We start from the raw sequence: 20,489 nt of genomic DNA, 5'->3' as shown, positions 1-20,489 counted from the left end.
GCTTTCGAGCTCAGATATGCTTGTGAACATCTGGCCATGGACAGACCCCACAGAACCTAGACTCGCTTTACACGTCTCTTTGGTGTCAGTTAACCTCAGATTTGCATTGATAACAGAATGAAAATCAATGACATAAAAGGAATTAACGCCGGCAAACACACACACATTCCTTCCTGAGAATACCAGCATTCGCTGTGGTCACCGGGACTTTCTCTTTTAGCTGTTCTTGGGCTTCATACCTTTAGTTCCTCTTTCAGCACGACTACTTCTTCTCTAAGATCATCTCGTTCACTCCTGATGGAATCAAAGAACTCTTTCTGCCTCTCTAAGGCCTGAGTGTGCAGCGGAGCAAAGAGAGAGAAATTCACACAGGTAAGCAGGTGATGTCAAAAGCAGAGTAAGGAAGAGGCTTCTACTCTGTAAAACGCTACAGTCAGAGCGTTAGATATCACATGCTCAAAGATACAAACAAAATGCCAGCAACAAACTCTCCTCCAGTTTACGACAGCCGAGCAACACTGCTGCCCATGCTCCTGAACGGAGGCACCGGAGGGCTGCATCTGCATCGTGTTCTAGCTCAGTCCGGTTTCACAGCCATGTCAGAGAACTATCAGAGGCCCGGTGGCCTTTAAATGAGGCGTAAATACAGAAGAGGAGGAAATGCTGAAAATCCCCAGTGACAACTATCAGGTGTCCCCCAAAATATAGATACACTTTAAGAGCTGACAACACTTAATTTTCAGGTTTCACTGATTTGAAATAATGGGTGAAGCCAGACTAAGCTTTGAACAAAGAAAATTGGTCCTAAAGTGACTTTAGACTTTTTTTTCAATGGGGATACATTAATGACAAAGTTTATGGTACCAAACTGGCAGCAGTCGACGAACTGAAGGCACACAAGTACCAAATGAAATGATTCTTGACATTTGCGATTCCATTGCTTTGCCTTGTCAGCAGTGCCTGGACCAGTTTGAAAACAGGAGTTGATAAAAAATATTCATTTCTGTAGATTCTTTTAAATTTTGAAAATGAACTGTATGTTGAAAAACACTTATTTTATAACCATTCAAAGTGCATATACATTTTTTTGGGACACCCTGCATTTTAGCAATTGAGACTATTTTTCTACCTGGATTCACGGTGACTGTTGGCACAGACAAACACAAAGTGGTCCTGAAGCAAACAAACACATGCATGCATGCACATGTGCACATGCACAGAACCCTGAGTACGCACGGATGAGCGTATCAGAGTGAAGACAAGCGTGGCGTCACACTGTCAACGCTCTGATGACTTGCTCTAGTGTCGGGGGACCGTCACCAGACCTCTGTGGTATGACGGGCCACTACGTTCCGGAGCTGCTGCCAGGAAGCACAGCAGGTGCTGCGAGTGGTCCCGTCCTTCCCCCTCGTCATACCTATAGGCAGGTGGGCTGCTATTCTGTTCTTGGGGAGGGAGAGGATCTGAGGACTCTCTGGGGAGATTTCAAGCACTTGCCACCTTAGAGCTTCCTCAGACCCCTTGAGAAAAAGCCCCAAGACGAGCGGGGAAATGCGCACATGAGAGTGCCCGAGTGCCCCCTCATGGAGTGTCTCCGTCCGTCCATCAGTCCCTGGCTGCTGGACGGGCAGGCAGAGCCGGCTCATGCTGAGAAAGTGAGACTGTTCATGTGGGAAGCCAACTTCCAACCCGGAGTTACTACCAATTTGGGTGAGTTCGTATTCGCTGCATGATTGAGTTTGCATCACGTGCGGCTGCATGCATACACATCCAAGCACACCAATGATCCTAAAAGCAACATATTTGCTAAGCAGACAGCTTGTTTGAACAGATTTTCAAAGATTTGAGAGCCCTACCCCTATCTTTTTGTCTTTCCACTCTATCGTCTCCTGAAGATCAGAAATCTCCCTGATATAACTCGCCTGTTTCTGCTGCAGCTGTCGGATTTCCTGAAGAACAGGAACAGAGAGAAAGAGACAGATAAAGTAATCCCAGTGTGGACCTGCGGAGAGCGGAGAGTTGCCAGGAGCCAGCAAACAGAGGGACACAGAGGCAGCTTCTCGCTAATCCTGAGCTCATTCTCGAAGGCCAGCAGGGCTCTGGGTTCTACTCCCAGCGTCCCAAAGTGCAGGAAGAAACCCGTCTGGGGGAATTTCTTACTGAGAGGCACTAAAGTTCTGATCAAACTAAAAAGGTAAATATCAACCCTGTATGTTTCCTATTGGCACTGTAACAAATTAGCACAAATTCAGTGGCTTCAAATAACACAAATGGCCCGGCCAGCGTGGCTCAGTGGTTTAGCGCCGGCCTATGAACCAGGAGGTCACAGTTCGATTCCCAGTCAGGGCACATGCCAGGGTTGCTGGCTCTATTCCCAGTAGGGAGAGTGCAGGAGGCAGCCAATCAATGACGTTCTCTCATCATCGATGTTTCTCTCTCTCTCCCCCTCTCCCTTCCTCTCTGAAAACAATACAAAATATATTAAAAATGTATTCTAACAGTGCTGCAGCTCAGAAGTCCAAAATGAGTCTTACAGGCTGAGGCCACGGGGTGGGCAGGCCTGGGTTCTTTTCTGGAGGCTCCAGGAGAGAACCCACTTCCTCCCTTCTTTTAGCTTCTAGAGGCTCCCAATTCCTTGGCTCAGGGCCCCTCCTCATGTCACCCCCTACTTCTGCCTTTGACCTTCCTGCCTCCCTTCTGTAAGGACCCTGTGACACCCCAGAAAACCTAGGATAATCTCCCACCACAAGGCCCCCTCTGCTGTGGAAGGCAACGTTTTCCCAGGTCCCAGGATTAGGACGCAGGCATTATTCTGTCTGCCCCACCTCCTCAAAGGACCACCAGGAATGAAAGGAACAGGACTCCATCAACGAGGCACGGAGAATCAGCCTAAGCCCTCGGTTTTCCAGAAAACCCGTGGCTTTAGTAATGAACCAACAAAATGCTCCTGAGTCACACAGGAAAAGCAGAATGGGGAGCAGCTACCCACCTCGAGCATCTCCTCTCTCTGCTGCAGGGCGGCTTTCACTTGGGCGAACTGAAACTGCAGCAGGCTGTGGGTGTGCTTCTCCCGCTCGAATTCCTGCAGACGAGGAGCAGGGCGTCAGGCGGGGGAGTCACGGTTTCCCGTTGGTCGGGTTCACGCCCCCTCGATTTACCTCTGCCTTGGAACGAATGACCTGGGACCACGTTAGCACAGTGTCCAAGGCCTTTTTAACACCATGAACCCATTTCTCTGGACTTTCTAGAAGACACCCTGTGGTGTACTGTAAAATTAGAGAAGTTGATGGAACCGACAGCGTTTCCTGGGTCCTCTCTAGGGGTAATGCCCTAGGAAGGGTCCCCGTGAGGGTGACCGCTGTCGTCCATGGAGCTGGCTGTGCTGAGGGCCCCAGTGAGGACCCAGCTTTGCAAAGGATTTATACTAAAAATATCCCTAACTTTGAAATATGACAGGGACTACCCTTTGGGTTAAAAAGGGGGCTAAATATGCCTCCTTCGGTCAGCCTATCTCTTTAACAGAGGCTGACCAACTCTGTCCTCCAGGGACCAAACAGAAAAGGTGGGGGCAGCAGAAGAGCTTGGCCACACCTCCCCCCCCCCCCCCCCTGCAGACCCTCCCCTCTACGAGACTCACTCCAGAGACCTGGGAACATGGCTTTCTGTGCTCTATTTGATTCCCAATAGGGCACATGCCTAGGTTGTGGGCTTGATCCCCAGTAGGGGGCGTACAGGAGACAGCCAATTGATGTTTCTCTCATTGATGTTTCTCTCTCTCCCTCTCCCATCCTCTCTAAAATCATTAAAAAAATAAACACACATACATGCATTGAAAACTAAAAAAAAAATTATTAAAAAGAAAGCTCAGACTTTTATGGAACCTGGAAAACACCCCCCCACACCCACATATGTACACACCATATACCAAGTACATACATTTACGTATCTACTCTACCGTTCTTCACTACACGGAAGCTTACTTTGCTTTTCTCCTCATACTGCCGCCTAGACTCCGCCAGCTGTTCTTCCAGCTCCAGCAGCGTGTCCTTCAGGGTATCGACCTGGTACATGTAGTTCATCTTCTCATTGTCCAGCTGGGCGTTGGAAACCATCGCCTTCTTATACTTCTCTTCCACTTCTGCTAGCGAGTCCTGCAGAAGCCAGGACATATTGTTGAAATTATAGTAAGAAAACAAAAACAAAGTTCAGTTCAGCATTCTTGAAAACAAACAGCTCAGCCCTAAATTTTGACTTTCTTAGAGCAAATGAATCAAAACAGGAAACACACGGCAATTTCAAACGCACAGAAATTCCTCCTTTTCAATGTAATCACATTCTCGACACTCAGGAAGTTAGTTATTAACTGTGCCCAGGGATGAAGATGGTTTACACAGTCACAGGACCAGGGAGACGCCCGATGGAGAGGGTCTGGTCACAGGCAGTGAGTCCCAACCCCATGATGCAGTAGCTGCCTGGAGTGGGTCAGGCTGTTCTACAGGTTTCCGAAGTAATCGTTCAAGTTACGTGGCGAAAACTGGGGACCGCGCCAGCTTCTCTGAGAGAAGCAAACCCCTGCCTCGAGCTACCAGAGATCCCTGTCTGTACCCACGAACCAGGAAAGGATGAAATGGAACTTCAGATTCTCAACCCACATGAAAACTACACCAGGCACACAGGCCTCAGTGGGTGGGCCCTGGGAAGGACCGCCCAGGGAAAGAGTACGCAGGGCCCTCACATGGCTCCGCCCTCAGAGGGCAGGCAACCCAGAGAGCACAGTGGCATTCAGATCCCAAAACAGAGAACAGGGGAAGGCGACTTCGGAAGGAAGCGAGAGCAGAGTGCCCGGGTATAAGCCACCTACAGCTAACGAAGGGTGGCACTGCCGGGTCGGCTGTCAGGGGCCAGTGCTGGTCTCACTTGCACTCGCAAACCAGGGCAACGATTTTGGGTGGGACCCGTGGTTCCTGGGCTGTCTCACTGGCTTCCTTTTCATGAGTTAAAGGCCAGGGTCTGAATTTTTCTTTTTGAAAAGAGGTGACAAATATGAAAGTGATTAGTTGTGTGGTTGTCACCTCTGCTCTGATGCCCCTGTGATACTCAGAGGTACTTTCTGGGGGAGCTCGGGGAAGTGACAGGTTTACCATCTATTGCTAGATCATGGTCTGCCATTGGCTGCCTAATAAAGACAGGACACAGGCCCCGACTGTTCCAGGAATGACAACTAAATGTCCTGGTTGGAACAACAGCGTGATTCCACACCCTAATACTCAAACCCAGCTCGAGGTGCATTCAGACACTGCTCCCATCAGTACAGTGTTACAACATGCAAACGACTCAGTGTTTCAGAGCATGGCCACAGGGACTGTGTTACTGCAGACATCAGATGGGTGGCGAGGCAGGTGAAGTAAGGCGGTGTGTGCATGTAACCACTATGGAAAGCGAAAAAAACAAAAAACCCTTCTTCGCCTGTCTGGTAGCTCCTGGTTTTCAGCCAGGGAGGGGGGCTGCGTGAGGACAAGATGTGAATCAGGAAACGTGTTAGTAGCTTTTTCTCGGTTCAAAGGCTGCACAAAGACATGCTGCGTGCACACATCATGTAGCATTTGGAGTCTGGGGCGTCAGTAGGGTTAGCAGCGCTTGGAATGTCTCCCTGAGGATGGTTTTAGGTTAAGTTAGGTTAATGTCATCAGCCCACACTCCATCCACTGGTACCTTCATCTCTTTCAGCCCCTGCATATATTTGCCTTCCACATCCTGAATCTGGTCCTTTAACTCACTGAGCTCCTGGGGGATGGCAAGAAAGGCAAGTGATGTCAAGGGAGAGGTGGACAAGACCACAGAGACAGGCGAGAGCTTCCCGCTTCTGGGCGGCCTCCTCTAACAGTCTGAGCAGTGACTTCCTCCTTCTCCCCCACCCCCTCCCCAATATGTTTTCTTTTCTTTTTTTTTTTTAATATATTTTATTGATTTTTTTTTTACAGAGAGGAAGGGAGAGGGATAGAGAGCTAGAAACATCGATGAGAGAGGAACATCGACCAGCTGCCTCCTGCACACCCCCTACTGGGGTACTGCCACTGAGGTACATGCCTTTGACTGGAATTGAACCTGGGTCCCTTCAGTTCATGGACTGATGCTCTATCCACTGAGCCAACCCAGCTAGGGCAAAGGTCGGCATTTTTATATGTTTTCTGTAATGTTCATATTCCTGGATGTAGAACAATAACTAGTCAATTGCAATCCTATATAATAAAGAGCTAATATGCTAATTAGACCAGATGGTGGAACAACCTTCCAGAATGACCAGTAGGCAGGAGGAGGGAGACGGGGCCTCGGGGCAGCAATGTACATGCCCTTGACCGGAATCGAACCTGGGACCCTTCAGTCCGCAGACCGACGCTCTATCCACTGAGCCAAACCGGTTTCGGCCCCCCCAATATGTTTTCATTGATTTTAGAGAGCGAGGAAGGGAGAGGAATAGAGAGATGGAAACATTGATGAGAGAGAGACATTGATTGGCTGCCTCCTGCACGGCCCCTACTGGGGATCGAGCCCACAATCCGGGCATGTGCCCTGACCGGGAATCGAACCAGGGACCTCTTAGTTCCTGGGTCGATGCTCAACCATGAGCCACACCAGCTAGGCCCTTCTTCATTGTTGTTTTTTTTTTAAGTGTTGGAGAAAAAGAAAAGAAATTTCCATGTTACCAAGATTAAAATTTAGGTGTGTCTCATGATATTTTCACAAGAATTTATAAAATTGAGGTCTATTGCCCTAGCTGGTGTGGCTCAGTGGATAGAGCGTCGGCCTGCGGACTGAAGGGTCCCAGGTTCGATTCCAGCCAAGGGCACATGCCTGGGTTTCGGGCTCAATCCCCAGTAGGGGGCGTGCAGGAGGCAGCCAATCAATGATTCTCTCTCATTGATGTTTCTATCTCTCTCTCCCTCTCCCTTCCTCTCTAAAATCAATAAAATATATTTAAAAAAAAATTGAGGTCTATCTCACATGATACATTTGCATAATTTTGTAAAACAGGCAAAAGAGCTTCAGAAAATGGAACAAGAAATATTCCTTGTGGTTAAGGGCTCGCTCAAGCTCCTAGAGTTCTACTCTGCTGGATACAGTAGACACCAGAGGCAGAAGTCGGCACAGCTGTGCCGTGCATCACGGAGCCCGTCCCACTCTGCCCCTCCCCTTCACCACCACACCCCTGTGCCTGGCATCCGTGGGAGCCCGACGCTCCATAAGCACTTGTTGAACAAATGACGGGCGCTCACAACCTAGGGGCAGAGACAAATCCGATGGCAGCAAACAGCAACTACGACATCACTGGAGTACAGGAGCGAACAGAGCTGCAGGTGGCCCGGGGGTGGCCCAGGGGACGTGAGGAAGAACAGTAAAAAACCACTCTTATGAAGCACAGGAGTCACCAGGCACCTTCGAGGGAACTGGCCCTCCCCCGTGGATACTTAATCTCTTCTCTGGCCTTCCTGGCGAATGGGTCCCCCAGCGGCTCAGAAAGCCGTGGCAGCTGGTTCTCTTTTATGCAGTTTTAATTATTAGGAAGCTCTCGGAGGACACACTGCCCTCTGCATGGGCTCCTTTCGGATGCAGCTACTTTAACAACAGCACCGCATTCCCGACTCACACCCAGGGGTGAGGATGGTACAGAGAACAGTGTCCACATCCCAGCGGGAGGAGAAAAAGCCACTCAAACAGCCTGGTGAAGTCTCCTGAAGGTGTGCGACAGAGAGAAGGAACGGGCAGAGGTGTGCAGAGGGCAGGACAGAGTGGCCCAGCACCTCTGTGCGGCGTGGTGAGTGCTGGCACAGGTGTGCCCCAGAGCTGAGGGGGAGCAGGGGCCCGGGTGCAGTGGGCCCTGGTGGGCGGGGCAGGCAGGGACAACCTCCTGGGGAGACCAGGTCTGTGCTGGGTCTTGGGGTTACCTGAACACCTGTGTATGGGAGGCAGCGGAGACAGGACTGAGAAGAAATATCTGGCACTTTAGGAATTAAATCTTTTTTCCCCTTGGAGACAGATTTGAATAAAGGGTCATTAGTAGGCAGAGAGCGTTACCTTGATCTCCCTAATGGATGCCTCCGTGTCGATGGAGATGGAGGTGTCCCCGCTCCCCCTCCGGGAGGAGGTGCCACCCAGCGAGGCCAGTGTGGCTGCAGACAGGCCAGGCAGGTTACGAGACCCCTAGAGCATGGCAAGAATCAGACACAATTTTAGACAAAACCAAAATTACCTGCACGTCGGCTGTAGGGACCTTCACTTGAATTCAGGTTCCCACTTGGAACATCTACCGTGGGCTTACGGAAGCCAATACAGACAGCTCCACACGGAGGGGCCCACGGTGCCTGGGAACTTGCATTCACCCCACCGTCCGTCACTGTTCTGAGGGTTTAACGCACAAACTGGAAGTGACTCCCGGGGACCCCGCCCCCACAGGTTGTGACGCTGGCTGGTGGCCCACACACTGTCCTGTTCACTCACATATTTTCTTGTTAGTTTTACCCATAAATTTTGGGACCCACTAGGTTCATTAATGACATAATATAAAGGCTTATAGAAATTCCTCACCTTCTCAGTGAAATCTTTTTCTGGTCTCTCTTCAACCTAGAGAGGAAAATGCACAAATATTAAACATAAGCATTAAATGGATAATTGAGATGCAGGGTCAGATGATGCTAACACAATAGGTTCCTTTGTAGTTTAAAAACCACTTTGCCCATGAGACCCTCCGATATGCCTCTGCCAGGCGACACAGACACCTGTGCCCACACTAGCTCAGAGCCAGGCTCCTCAACTTTTACAGTGTCCACAGGAACGTAATGACGCTGAAACCACACAGTGATCGCAGAAAGGCCCACGGGGAGGAGCTTGCTCACGAACTCGGCTGAACCGGTTTACTTTCCTATTCCTGCAGCTCGTGTGGAGGTCTGTGTCCACACAGGAGGGACCACACACCCCACACCTGTCTACCCTCTGCAGCCACTGTGATTAGACAGCGAGAACACAGGGGGTCCTGGGCTGGAAGGTGCAGCCACGGAGTGGTAATTTCCACTCTCACGGAATGTGGCCTCTGAAGCAAGAGAAAGCAGCGAGCCGATTGTAACCTTTTCTACTTCTCGTGAGTGACTGGGTCAATGTGAACCTCTGGTTCAAACATCTGGGGATGAGTGCCCGACGTGGGAAGCTGGTTGGGGGGCGTGGGGTGGGGGCTGAAGGTACAGGAGACTTTGCCAGGTGAAAAGTGGGGCCTCAAGCATTTGCCTTTTCTCAGCTTTGCTGTTTGCATGTGGTTCTGAGGCCCGTCTTCTCCCTTAGGCAGGTAGGCGTCCCGGTGGGACAGGACGAGAGCAGCCACGCGGCTGCATGAACAGCGACCCGGCCCCCCTTCGCCTCGAGAGGTCTCAGGGATGGGGCCACGCTGACAATGGCACGACTTATTTCTCTGCTCAACAAAAGAAACGTTTCTTTTCTTTTTTCCCTTTTTTGGTACACGGAGGGCTCCTCTCCATCGCCCACTGGAAGGCCACAGAGGATGAGGAAACCCTGTGCTCAGCCGTCTCCAAACTCCCTGGGGGAAGCCGCCACTCATCACGCCTTCCCCATCGTGTCTCCCATCTGCCTCCGGTAGCTCAGAGCTGCTTCCATTCGAGGCCTGGGACCCACTGCGACGAACTGATGAGTGCAGAGCACGCCTGAGCCAGTCAGCCTCGTCGGTGGCCTGGGACTTTCGGACCTCTGCACGCGTGTCCCACAGCCGGTCCAGACTGCAGGCTGAGACCTCCCCACGGAGCGTAATGACATGAACTGTGACAGTGACACTGTCCGTGGGGCAGCATTCAGGTGCAGGTGCTGCCTGGTCAGGATGTCAAGGCAGTGATGCCCTGCAAAGATGACCACTTCCCGTCTTGTGTGCGCCCTGGGCCCACGCTGGGCTGCAGGCCCTCATGAGCCTGTCCCCCACCAAGAAGGCATGCCCCCTGCCACCTTCTCTCCTCCAAACTTGCACCTCAACTTGCTCTCTGAGAGGAGAATGCCTGAACAGACCAGTAAAATGACACAGCAAAGCGTGACAGCTAATCACCAACCAAGGGGGTGAATGAAACCTGACAACATACTCGGTCTTTCCAAAAGGAGGCAATTCCAAACCAGTTCTCAGCTCAGAATGGCCAAGTTCAACCGGGGGCCTGGCTCCCAGAACACCTGTTCTCACCTGCCCACCCACACCTGGGCCTCCAGGAGCAACTCTCCTTCCTGTGCCCACAGCCGGCTGTCCTCCAGAGACCAGAGCAAAACGGTGTCTCGTGGGAGCTTTCCAGAACTCTCACCTGTAGGGCCCTTTTCACTCCTCAATTTGGCAGTTACAGCCCATTACGGAGCTTTGATGCTCCAGCTGCGTGCCACACCACCTGTACGTGTAAGAATGCACACCTAGAGCTGTTATTTTTTCAGATGTGCGTGCCACATCGGCCTGACGAGATGTTCTGGGAATCGAGGTGGCCTCGATCGAGAGGGTTCTACCTCACCACCCTCCACCCATGCTCTGAGCTGTGACTTTAGTCCTTCAAGGGTGGGTCTTCTCTCCACTTGGGAATAACATTCCTGAAAATTTCAAAAGACTGACGAATTTCAGAGGAAAGGTGGGGGCGGGGGTGGGGATGTGGATGGGCAGTGATTAATTGGGGAACTTATGCGCATACGTGGACACAGACAATAGAGTGGTGAAGGCCTGGGAGGGGCAGGGGCGGGGTGGAGGGGGTCAATGGGAAAAACAAACAAAGGGGACATCTGTAATACTTTCAACAATAAAGAAAAACATTTCAAACAACCAAGGAGAAGCTAACTGTCAAGCACCTGGTCTGCTGGAAATCAATTCATTAAACCAGCTGGGCCCAAGGCCTTCAATTCCCAAAATAAGCAATTGGCAGAACAAATAGTAATGAGATGAAAATAAAGAGAGTGACTTAGCTCTCAGTGGAAGAAGGAGGGCCCATTTAATAGACCGTCAAGCTATCTGGAGAAGCCCGATGCTTCGTAGCTTCGAGGTTTAAATGGTAACGTTTCTGACTGGTCATCAGCAATAGATAAAAGACTGTGTAGCTACGTGAAGCCCCAGAAATCCTACCTTCACCTACAAAGGTATCTGTCCCCATAAAAGGACTCCATATATATGTGTACACACAGAGCAAAAGTATTGGTCACACGGGGACTTCAGGCCAGCTCTGCCCTGCGTCATTTCACCTGTACCAAAAACGCACACAATGTGTTTGTAATTCGCAAAAGAACAAATGAGGAAGAGAAAAAACCCCTAAAATCATCATTTTCTCTTTAATTCTAAAACAAGTTTAAAATAGTTTTTAAAAAGCCTCTGCTCTGAAATATGTAATGGACTCAGAATGTTTTTCATAGAGACCATGTATGCAGAAAAATGACGCTCTCCAGGAAAGTTATAGCCAGTCTGTGCCTAACTGTTGCTGCCCCTCTCTATTCTACATAGTAGAGTAAATGTGTTCTGTCTGCTTTCCGAGTGACAAGGGACAGGTGGTATTTGCCCGCCTTCCTGAGACACAAGTACCTGGAGCCCCGTGGGAATGGACAGAGCAGCAGGAGGCTGTTGCAGTGCCCGGGGCTCCCACTAGATGGCAGTGTGCCAAGCTGTCAGGCAGCTGCACTCTTCCTCCCTCCCCCAAACAACGGAACCCAGATGGTGTGTTTAATTTTGACACAAGGCACAGCATTTTATCTCTGGAAATAATATACAGAGAGACAAAACAGATGAACAGTGTGGTGGCTGCTGCCCAGGGGGATGAACGGAACCCGACAACATGGTGTGGACATGAGCACAGTGAGGCCAGGGACACGCCAGGCCACACCAGCATGGGACGTCTGCGGACACCAGCGTCCTCATTTGTGGAAGGGTGACAGCGACCACATATCTTGCAGGATATTGCATTCATGACTTTCATTGCCTGAGCAATACTAAACATTTTAGGTCCGTGTGACCACCTCAGGGTAACAGGTTTAGGAACTACGTACAGCAGGATTTCAGCCACAATTGGGTGCATACAAAAACAGCTGTTAAAAATCTACTGGGAAGAGTCACTTCTAAATATACTTCTGTGAAATTTTAAATTTGAAAAACAAATGCTTAAAGTAGTACATTAAATATTTAACTCCAGCCTTCTAACATCCTATAAATGAGTTTACTATGTAGACTCACTTAACCACAGCGTCTGGTGAGGTGTAAAATTTCAGGGTCTCCATACACCATCTGGCCTGCCTACCTCCCTAGACACAGAGTACAGTCTGTGGGCCCAGAGAGACCCCAGCACAGGCACAGGGGCCAGGCACAAAGGACTTTTCCTCATGGTGTCCCCTTCACCCAACCCCCAGCCAGCACCCCGGACCCTGAATGGGCAACGGGGTCACAGAAACAATGTCACTGCACAGTCCCTCCCAAGAAACAACTGGTCGCCCAGCCGTGAGTTTTGGAACTGGCGGAAGGGGCCAGAGCAGTCTGGAATCTCCTCAGCTAGACCCGCAGTTAAAGAGATTGAGAACTGTGAGGGCCCTCCACCCACTGTGCTTCGTTCCCTGAAGGCACCTGCAGAAGAAGCTGCAAACCGCCCCCCCACCCCCCGCCCAGCTCCCAAGGTTGGGGGCCTCACTGGGTCCCACCAGACCCCAGGGACACCGGCCACATGTCACGCTCCCCTCTGCTTCTGGTCATCCGCTAAACCCGTGTTATGGGAGTAAATCTGTCACAATTTAGAGGCTTCTGACAAAGAAATCTGTATCTGATTTCAGTCTCTTCAGTCTGACCAGGGGGAGCCTGTTATTCTGTGGCGTCATCACAATGCCTGAATAAACCTGAAGGTCAGATAATCACAGGTTTTACAATCCCGTGTGCCAGGGGCCAGGGCCCTTTGCAAGTGGAGCCACAGACTTCGCTGGTCAACTGTGAATACTTCTTTCCAAAAGGAGGATTGGCTTGCCATTGACCTCCATGGAGAATGTTTCTTCCGAGGAGTTGGAAGGTTTCACATAGATGAGTTGATGTGTGAAAACCTAGGGAACAGCTGAGCTGGGAGGAGGCTCGTCCTGGAGGCCGGCAGGTGTGCTGGCCTCCGTCAGCAGGAATTTGAGTTTGAAAATAGTGCCCTTTGGTCATTTCGCAACATCCGTAAGAAGCAGATTTGCCAGATTTTAAAAACGGAATTTACACGATCTTGAACAGCTGAGTATCTCGCTCTTCCTGACCGATGGGTCCTGGAGAGTGATGAGCACCTGGCTTTGAGGGGTGTCCTTACCGCCCAGTGAGTGCATTCAGGATGCGGCTTCTCCTGGTCCCCTCACGCTGGTCTCCAGGATGGGGTGGGGTGGGGTGGGAGGCTCCAGTGGCGGTGAGGGTGGGTGGGCAGGTGACACATGCACAGAGGTGGTGTCTGCAGCCCACGCTGGGGACATCTTCCGTTCTAACACCCACCGCCTTGACCCATCTGCTGTTTTCTCACCCCCGCCAGGTAAATGGTGGAGAGGGACATTTCTCCACTACCAGGAACACACCTGTGCCAGCCCAGAGATGACCGGCCTGGAGGCAGGACCCAGGGAGGAGCACCGAGCTGCCCACCCACCCCATTCAGCAATATGAGCCCAGTCTCCAGGGTCCCTCTGTCTGCTTCCCCATAAGCAGCTGACATCTGCATTTGGTAGGGACCCTCGTGACTTTGAAAGACTGCATCTAATTTAAAGAACATACAAGCCACCAGCACTCGTGGGCCACGGAGAGCTCAGCTCCAGGCCCCCTCTCATATTGCCAGGAGCACGGCCTACAGGGACCCACGCTCCCCAGCTTTCTTTCCTGTGACCAGGGTTCACTGTGGCCCTGCTCCTGCTCACTGAACACCCCTCCTCTGGTCACTGCCAGCCTCCCCCCTCCCCAGGAGTCCCCGGGGCAAAACCACCCTGTAAATCCCTTATTGTTCAAAGAATGTGTAACAGCCACATACAACACATCCGATGAGGTGAAAGTGCCTAATATTCCAAAGACTCCGGGAAACACGTAATGACCCTCGAAGGATGGGGACTAGATAGTAGGGCCCCTTATTTCTCAAAGCAAAACACGGGTCATTCCATGCCGAGTGAGCAACAGGAGTGCATTCTGTGGTTTCGCACACACTGAAGAGGCTGAGACCCCGGGGGGTGGTGGGTTGGTGGGGACCGAGCACAGCTAGGGATGTCACGGACCGTCAGGCCCACACTGCGTGTTTACAACCACCCAGGTCGAACAACAAATAACATGTCAAAGAGAATGTTAAGTCAATCCTTCCCGTTTTTAAATCATAAAAAAACAACACATTGATGCACAGGACTACACTCCTCCCACTGTTCAAAGCTCCCTCTTCCCAGTAAGATCCATCTTCAGCCCCGCTGTTTAAACAGCCCTTACCTGGTCCTTTAGAAACTGCAATGCAATTCTGGGATCACGGAATAGTAATATTCCAAACTGGGTAGCAGGCGCCCTCCCTACCCCCCAACACATGTGTGTTTGTACTTAGACATCACAGATTAAGGAGCAGCCTTGAGACTTTCTCCTGCGTCCAGGCTTGTGGAGGCGGACAGAGGACAGACAGGTGAGAAGGGGAGAGAGGCAGCAGACAGGCACACTCACCACTGGGCTGGCCCGCGCCGAGCTGGCTCTGGAGGAGGCGCGGGAGCTGGAGTTGAGGTGGCCGCTGTGCTCCGAGGGCTGTGCGCACAGCCCGGCGGGCCGCAGGCAGACAGAGAGAAAGGGACAGGTTAGCAGAGATGCATGGAGGACACAGGCCCCGCCCAGGGCTCTGTTAGCTGAGAGGCAGCCCCGTGCAATGCAGAGGAGAGAGGTGAGCATGGAACAGGCTTCCCAATAAGAATGAAAAACATTAGTCATCACATCAGAAGAACACACAACGCTTGGTTAGGAAGGAGGAAGTGACACAAAGCCTCTGCTGGACTTGACGTGGAGTCGCGCCTGGTGGGTGCACAGAGGGCCACCTCACTGCTGTGGAAAGGACGGCAGAACGTGAGCGGCCTCCCGGACCCGCACGGAACGCAGGGAGCAGACCCGGGCCTGGCGCTGGGCAAGGGGAATGTTGGCTTCTCTACCCTCTTCCCAAGTGGAAGCAAAGTAAGAGTTAAGGTTCAGACAAAAGACAGGCATCCATCTGTCTGTCCCCCTACCTAAACTCTCTCTCCCGGGAAAGGAAAACGCCAGCAACTTATCTGGGAGCCACACCCTCTTAACTTTGATTTGTGGTCACGTTGGTCCTCATCCTAGATACGTTTCACGTTTCCTTGCTGCTGTTGCTTTTTAATCCTTACTTTCCTCTCGAGCACGGCAGGGTGGGATCTCGGGCACCCAGCAGGCTTGGCAGGGCCAGAGGAGCAGCCCTGCAGGGGGCGCTTCCCGACACAGACACAGGGCACCCCTGGCACACCCGCAGGCGTTACCCACGCACACTACAGGGGCCAGAGCACTGGGGTGCTCGCCATTGTCCTCGTAAACACCAGCTCTTCATGGGCCCGTTTTCCCAGCAAATGATGCCCTGAGGGTGAGGACTGCATTGATCTCATTCTGAGTCCCAGTGACCAGGTAAGGCCTGGCATGCAGCGTGCACTCAAAAAATACTTGTTGAATGAAAAATTTCAATCTGAGACTATAAACAGCCTTGGTCAAGAGGAGCTGGTTTCCCAGACCCATCCTCTCCCCATCCATTCCTTTATTTACTCACACTCACAGTCACGCTCACAGGCAAGACCTTGTCTCAGCTGCACAGACGATGGTATGTAAGAACCATGGCCATACGGGACATACGAGAGATGTACAGCAGCATCTCTTGGAGCTTTACTGTGCAAAATAAAGGAAAACACCTAACCCGCACCTTCAGGCAGAAGACGTCGCCTTTGGGTTTGCGGATGTGAGAGGAGACTTCCTCCGGCAGACAAGTCCCGCCAGTTCCTGCCACCCGCATCCTGGTTCAGGGTGCAGGGGTAAGGCAGAGTGTCTGAGCTTACTGCCGACCCAAGTTTCCCCAACTCCTAGGCAGAAACAGTCTCCCATGATCCTGCAAAGACGTTTCAAGTCCGTATCGCGAGGGTCCGCGTGCTGCCCCGGAGCTGCTTGTGTTGGGGAGTCAGTGTGACGCACGTGGGGCTGAGGGAAGTTGGAAAGATCTGAGTTCAGTCCAGGCTCCATCTGCTGTTGGCCATGAGACTTTGGAAAAGTGACTCAGCCTGTCATCTGTGACGGGAAGGAAGGACCCTGACCACACGAGACACCGAGGGCAAAGGGAGGATGCACGGTGGGCGTTTCCCCGCCTGCCTCACTCTTCTGCTAGAAACAACGCCCACGGTTCCTGATCACTACTCGGCGTGTCAAACAACCGAGAGCCACTTCTCACACAGCCACGCGTCCTTCCTGCACCACGCACACAGCTTCATAATGGCAAGCAGGGCGTAAAGCAGCAAGGTTTTCAAGCAAAACAGCTCTACTTTCCAGAACCAGTCATTCAATCTCATGATAATGAAGTCACTTAGCTGTAAACACTTCTGGTGGTGGAGGCTGACGTCTTGGGAGAAAGGAGGCGAGAGGGGTCCTCCTAGAGCAAGGCTGTCCCGGGCAGGCTGGGGGCAGCCTGGGCTCTGGGGTCGTTCTCGGGGCTCTGGAGAGGATGGGCCCCGAGCTTGCTCACAAGATGTGTGTATTTATCAGTGGCCACAGCTACTCTCTGGGCAGAGAGCCTGGGGGAGCTCTGCCAAGCCCCATCCTGAAAGGGGGCCCCTGTCCACGTGGAGAGGGACCGTGAGGCTGGAGAGATGGCGTGGGAGCTCCTGAACCTTCCTCCCACTCAAGCCAGCTGCTTTGCTGCTGAGAAGAGAGCTGGCGCCCCAAGATCTCTTCCGAGAAGTTTGACCCCAGGGTTCAACTTATTCAATTGAAGAAACGAACGCGTGCTGAGCTCCTCCTGCGTGGGCGTGCACTCTTCGGCTGGGAAAGAATTTCTTCTGATTCTCTTTAATTGTCTGCATGGGTGATACCAGGGACATGCGGCCCTATTTTAGGGACCTGTGCTGCCAGGACGAGAAGGCCTTTCATTTCCTTCACTCCAGGAAAGCCCCTCCCCTGGGGCGAGTCCTATGGGAGTCTGGACATACAGGAGCTACTGCCTCTGAAGGCCAAGATCAGCTACTCCAGAAAAGTCCAGCTACAGAGGCGGCATTTAAAGAGAATCTATGGCACATGTTCCCACCAGAAGTTCTACCTGGGCCGCAGGAAACTTAGCTCTTGGGGAAGTCTCATTCTCTTAAAGAAAGAGTATGCTGTCTCTTTTCTGATAAAAGAAAATCACTTAGTGGCATTTATCCATCACATATGACCTAAAGCTATCTCACCCATTAGCTTTATGAACTTTGTAACGGCCTACACAAATACCTAAGAACTGTGGAAAGCGGGCTCCACTACATGAAAAATGCTATGCAATATAAAATTGGTAAATGTTTAATTAGATGTCAACGAAAACTAATGCTGTTATTCAATTATTAGATATAATATTCATAAAATCACATTCTAAAGAAAACTGTAGGTTATACTGGTTACTTTGTAAGAATCTCTGAATATTCATGACGATTGGAGAAATATAAAAAAATCATAAAATTGGATTATTTGACTAATTTATGAAGTAGCCAATCATTTAAGAAAGCAAAATTAGAAAAGCACTTTCAAGTATTTCTTAGGAAACTATTCTATTGCACGTGGGGCGTGGTGCATTTTTATGGGACTTGGGGTTTTTTCTTAGGAAGCCATTTTATTGTACGTGGGGCGTGGCGTATTTTTATGGGACTTTGTGGGGGTGCCCCGGGATGCAGAATTGCTGACCATGGGGAGGGCTGTGGAGGGCTGATGCTCGGTTTCCACTGGTCCTGGGAGAGGCTCACTAGCTCCCTCGCTTCCACGGACTAACGGTTCGTTTCTCTATTTGCTTACCTCCAACACCCACTCATTCACTCGCCCAGATTTTTCATTCAACAAGTATTTCATGTACAACTACCACACCTTGATTGAAATACCATTTCCAATCCTTTGAAGAGGTGGGAAGGCAAAATAAAGTGAGGAAATGGCATATGTGTAATGTTCTGGGTCTTTGAATGTGTTCATCGTCCCCGATGATCCAGAGGTGGAAATAACGGGTGCCTGTCTGATTCTCCTTTCCTCCTCCTAAGACCGACTCCTTCACGGCTTACGCACTGTCTGCCTGCGGCAGGAAGAGCTGATGAAGCTCAGTCCGGGCCAGTCTCCGCCCTGTGACTGTAACGAGTGAGGACACTGAACTAACACCCACAGGCTCCGTGATTCCCATTATCCAGGCCCCTTCGTGCGAGGGAAATTGAGACGAGACAGTCCTTCCTCCCTATGACCTAGGCCAGCTATCCCCGGGGCTGGACCGGTGCCGGGCGAGCCACCCAGGTCATGCAGCAGATGGGAGGACACTCTGGGAACACAGACCGCGCCTTACAGCGTAGGAACCAGAGGCGCTTCCCCGCTGAGCCCCACCGAGACTGCCGTCACCGCACACAGACGCCTGCGGCAAAAACAGACCGTCAGGACAGGGCGCCTTCCTCTCGCCCGCCCCGCACCCAGAAAACTCCGCAACACGAGCCAAGGCAGACCGGCACATGCCGGGAGCGCGTCCTGAAGGACACCGAGAAGGCAGGCATGCAGGGAGGGCTCACGGCCACCGTCCCAGGGCAAGTGCTGGGGAGCAGGGCAGGGATGTGCAAAGTCCAAGGGAGAGACGATTAGCTGTTGCCGACACCAGCAGGTGCTTTCAATCTATGACTCTGAAAAAAGACACCTCGCTGAGTGAAAACCTGTTAGCCCAGATTTAGCTGAGCAAATCATTCAAATATCCTGACTTCTGTCACGGCATCCTTGTACCCGGCACTTAGAAAATGACTCTAACATGAAGTGGCTTTGGAATAAAATGGGACATTAATTGCAGTTTGATTTTTATAATTATTTAAAACGTGTGAACTAGAAAACAGATTATCTGATTAACATGAAAAGCCCATGTAATGAAACACCGAGGGAACAGGAGTTGACAATACCGTGAATGGCCATGTCAGCCTTGGCCCAGCTCAAAGGGCCTCCCACCTCCTGTTTCCCCCGACACAGCTGGTTTGCTCAGCCGGTGACGTGTCTAATTCACACGTGTGCAATCTGATGGAGATGCAGGAAGTTATTAACCACTTAGCATAGCCACTTTGAATATTTAAGTTTCCCACTCACATAAGTACCTTGTATTTAATACTGGAAATTTCCCAAGTAATACAGCACACAGAGGATTAATACCCGTTAATGTTACACCAAAGCAATAAAAAGCCACCTTTCTTTCTGCCAATGAAATAAGTAAACGTTGCCTTGCTCCATTCCTGCCCAACAAGGCGAGACAAACACTGCCTTCCTGGGGACTGAAGCGGGTGGCAGTTACTGTCAGCTGTGGGGAGAACAAAACCCAGATCTGGCCAAAGGTGACAGACACCATGCAGGTGTGAGCTCCATGTCACTGGCAGGTCACTCCCAGCGGGGCTGCTGACAGACGCAGGTTTGCGGGGTGGGGCGTGCACACGCAGTGGGGGCACGACGGGGGCGGGCAGAGGGGCCTGGAGGGGGGACGAGCACACGCACCCGGTAACTCCCCGCGGGCCGGGCAGCGCTGTGCAGACAGGAGGGCTGGAGGATGGAAGTAAATGGCATGTTTAAAAGTCTTGACAAAAAAGGGCAACAAATCCCAAGCCAGGTAATCAGACACTTTTAGTTAGCACGGCAGCCAAAGTGTTGTGCAACGGTTAGAAGAAAAAGTCGATGTTTTCAGTATATCTGATAGATACAAACGCAAGTTCACAGGCAAGAGAAATGCAAGATGATTGTTAACTTTAAAACACTATACTTCCCCAGCATCTTTGAAATATGGCTATTTTCTAGTCATTTCTTTCCAGGTATTCCTGGAAGAAGGCGTGAGGGGATGAGGCAGAATGGTGACAAGGTAAACAACACCCACAAGAGCAACCAAACCCGCAGTCAAACCCCAGGTTAAGAAAGCACGGAGGAGTGTTAATCCACACACGTCCACGCAGGGAGAGGGAGCAGCAGTGCATTTATTTCTAGCAAAGGGTGCCGGGAGCAGCCTTCACGACACACACGGAGCCGTCGGCCTGCGGCTGCTGGCCAGCCAGAGCCCTGCAGGGTGTGCTGGGACGTGAAGGCTGGTGTGGCCGCAGACTGAGCCCCAGAATAGCATCGTGACTCATTTCCAGGCACAGGCCATGGAAAGCCCACAGCACAGGGCCACCGGGCCAGCCCTGGAATGTGCATGACCAGGGGTGAGTCACTCAGCGACGCGGGGGAGAGGACAATACAAGGAGAGGACAATTCAGCCTCC

At 51.4% G+C, this 20,489-nt stretch overlaps 1 protein-coding gene across 23 annotated transcripts in view; it reads right to left on the bottom strand.

Moving 5' to 3' along the window:
- The window catches only part of LRRFIP1 (LRR binding FLII interacting protein 1), a 113,818-nt gene that overhangs the window by 17,079 nt on the left and 76,250 nt on the right, over positions 1 to 20,489 (bottom strand). For 12 of the 23 annotated variants that reach the window (XM_079782361.1, XM_079782360.1, XM_079782367.1 and 9 more), the window contains 5 exons: positions 8,584 to 8,619; positions 8,074 to 8,199; positions 5,713 to 5,784; positions 3,981 to 4,151; positions 2,990 to 3,082 (listed from right to left, as the gene is read on the bottom strand). In XM_079782361.1, the coding sequence (XP_079638487.1) occupies positions 2,990 to 3,082; positions 3,981 to 4,151; positions 5,713 to 5,784; positions 8,074 to 8,199; positions 8,584 to 8,619 (498 nt within the window). Of the gene's footprint in view, positions 1 to 239; positions 333 to 1,856; positions 1,950 to 2,989; positions 3,083 to 3,980; positions 4,152 to 5,712; positions 5,785 to 8,073; positions 8,200 to 8,583; positions 8,620 to 14,683; positions 14,762 to 18,563; positions 18,630 to 19,735; positions 19,781 to 20,489 lie in introns of all 23 variants that reach the window. The other 11 variants (XM_079782349.1, XM_079782365.1, XM_079782371.1 and 8 more) reach the window with 5 other exon arrangements.

This window comes from Cnephaeus nilssonii, assembly GCF_951640355.1.
Source record: "Cnephaeus nilssonii genome assembly, chromosome: 10".
Classification (NCBI taxonomy): Eukaryota; Metazoa; Chordata; class Mammalia; order Chiroptera; family Vespertilionidae; genus Cnephaeus; species Cnephaeus nilssonii.
The sequence above is the reverse complement of the archived record's forward strand: the minus strand, read 5'-3'. Positions and strand labels throughout refer to the sequence as shown.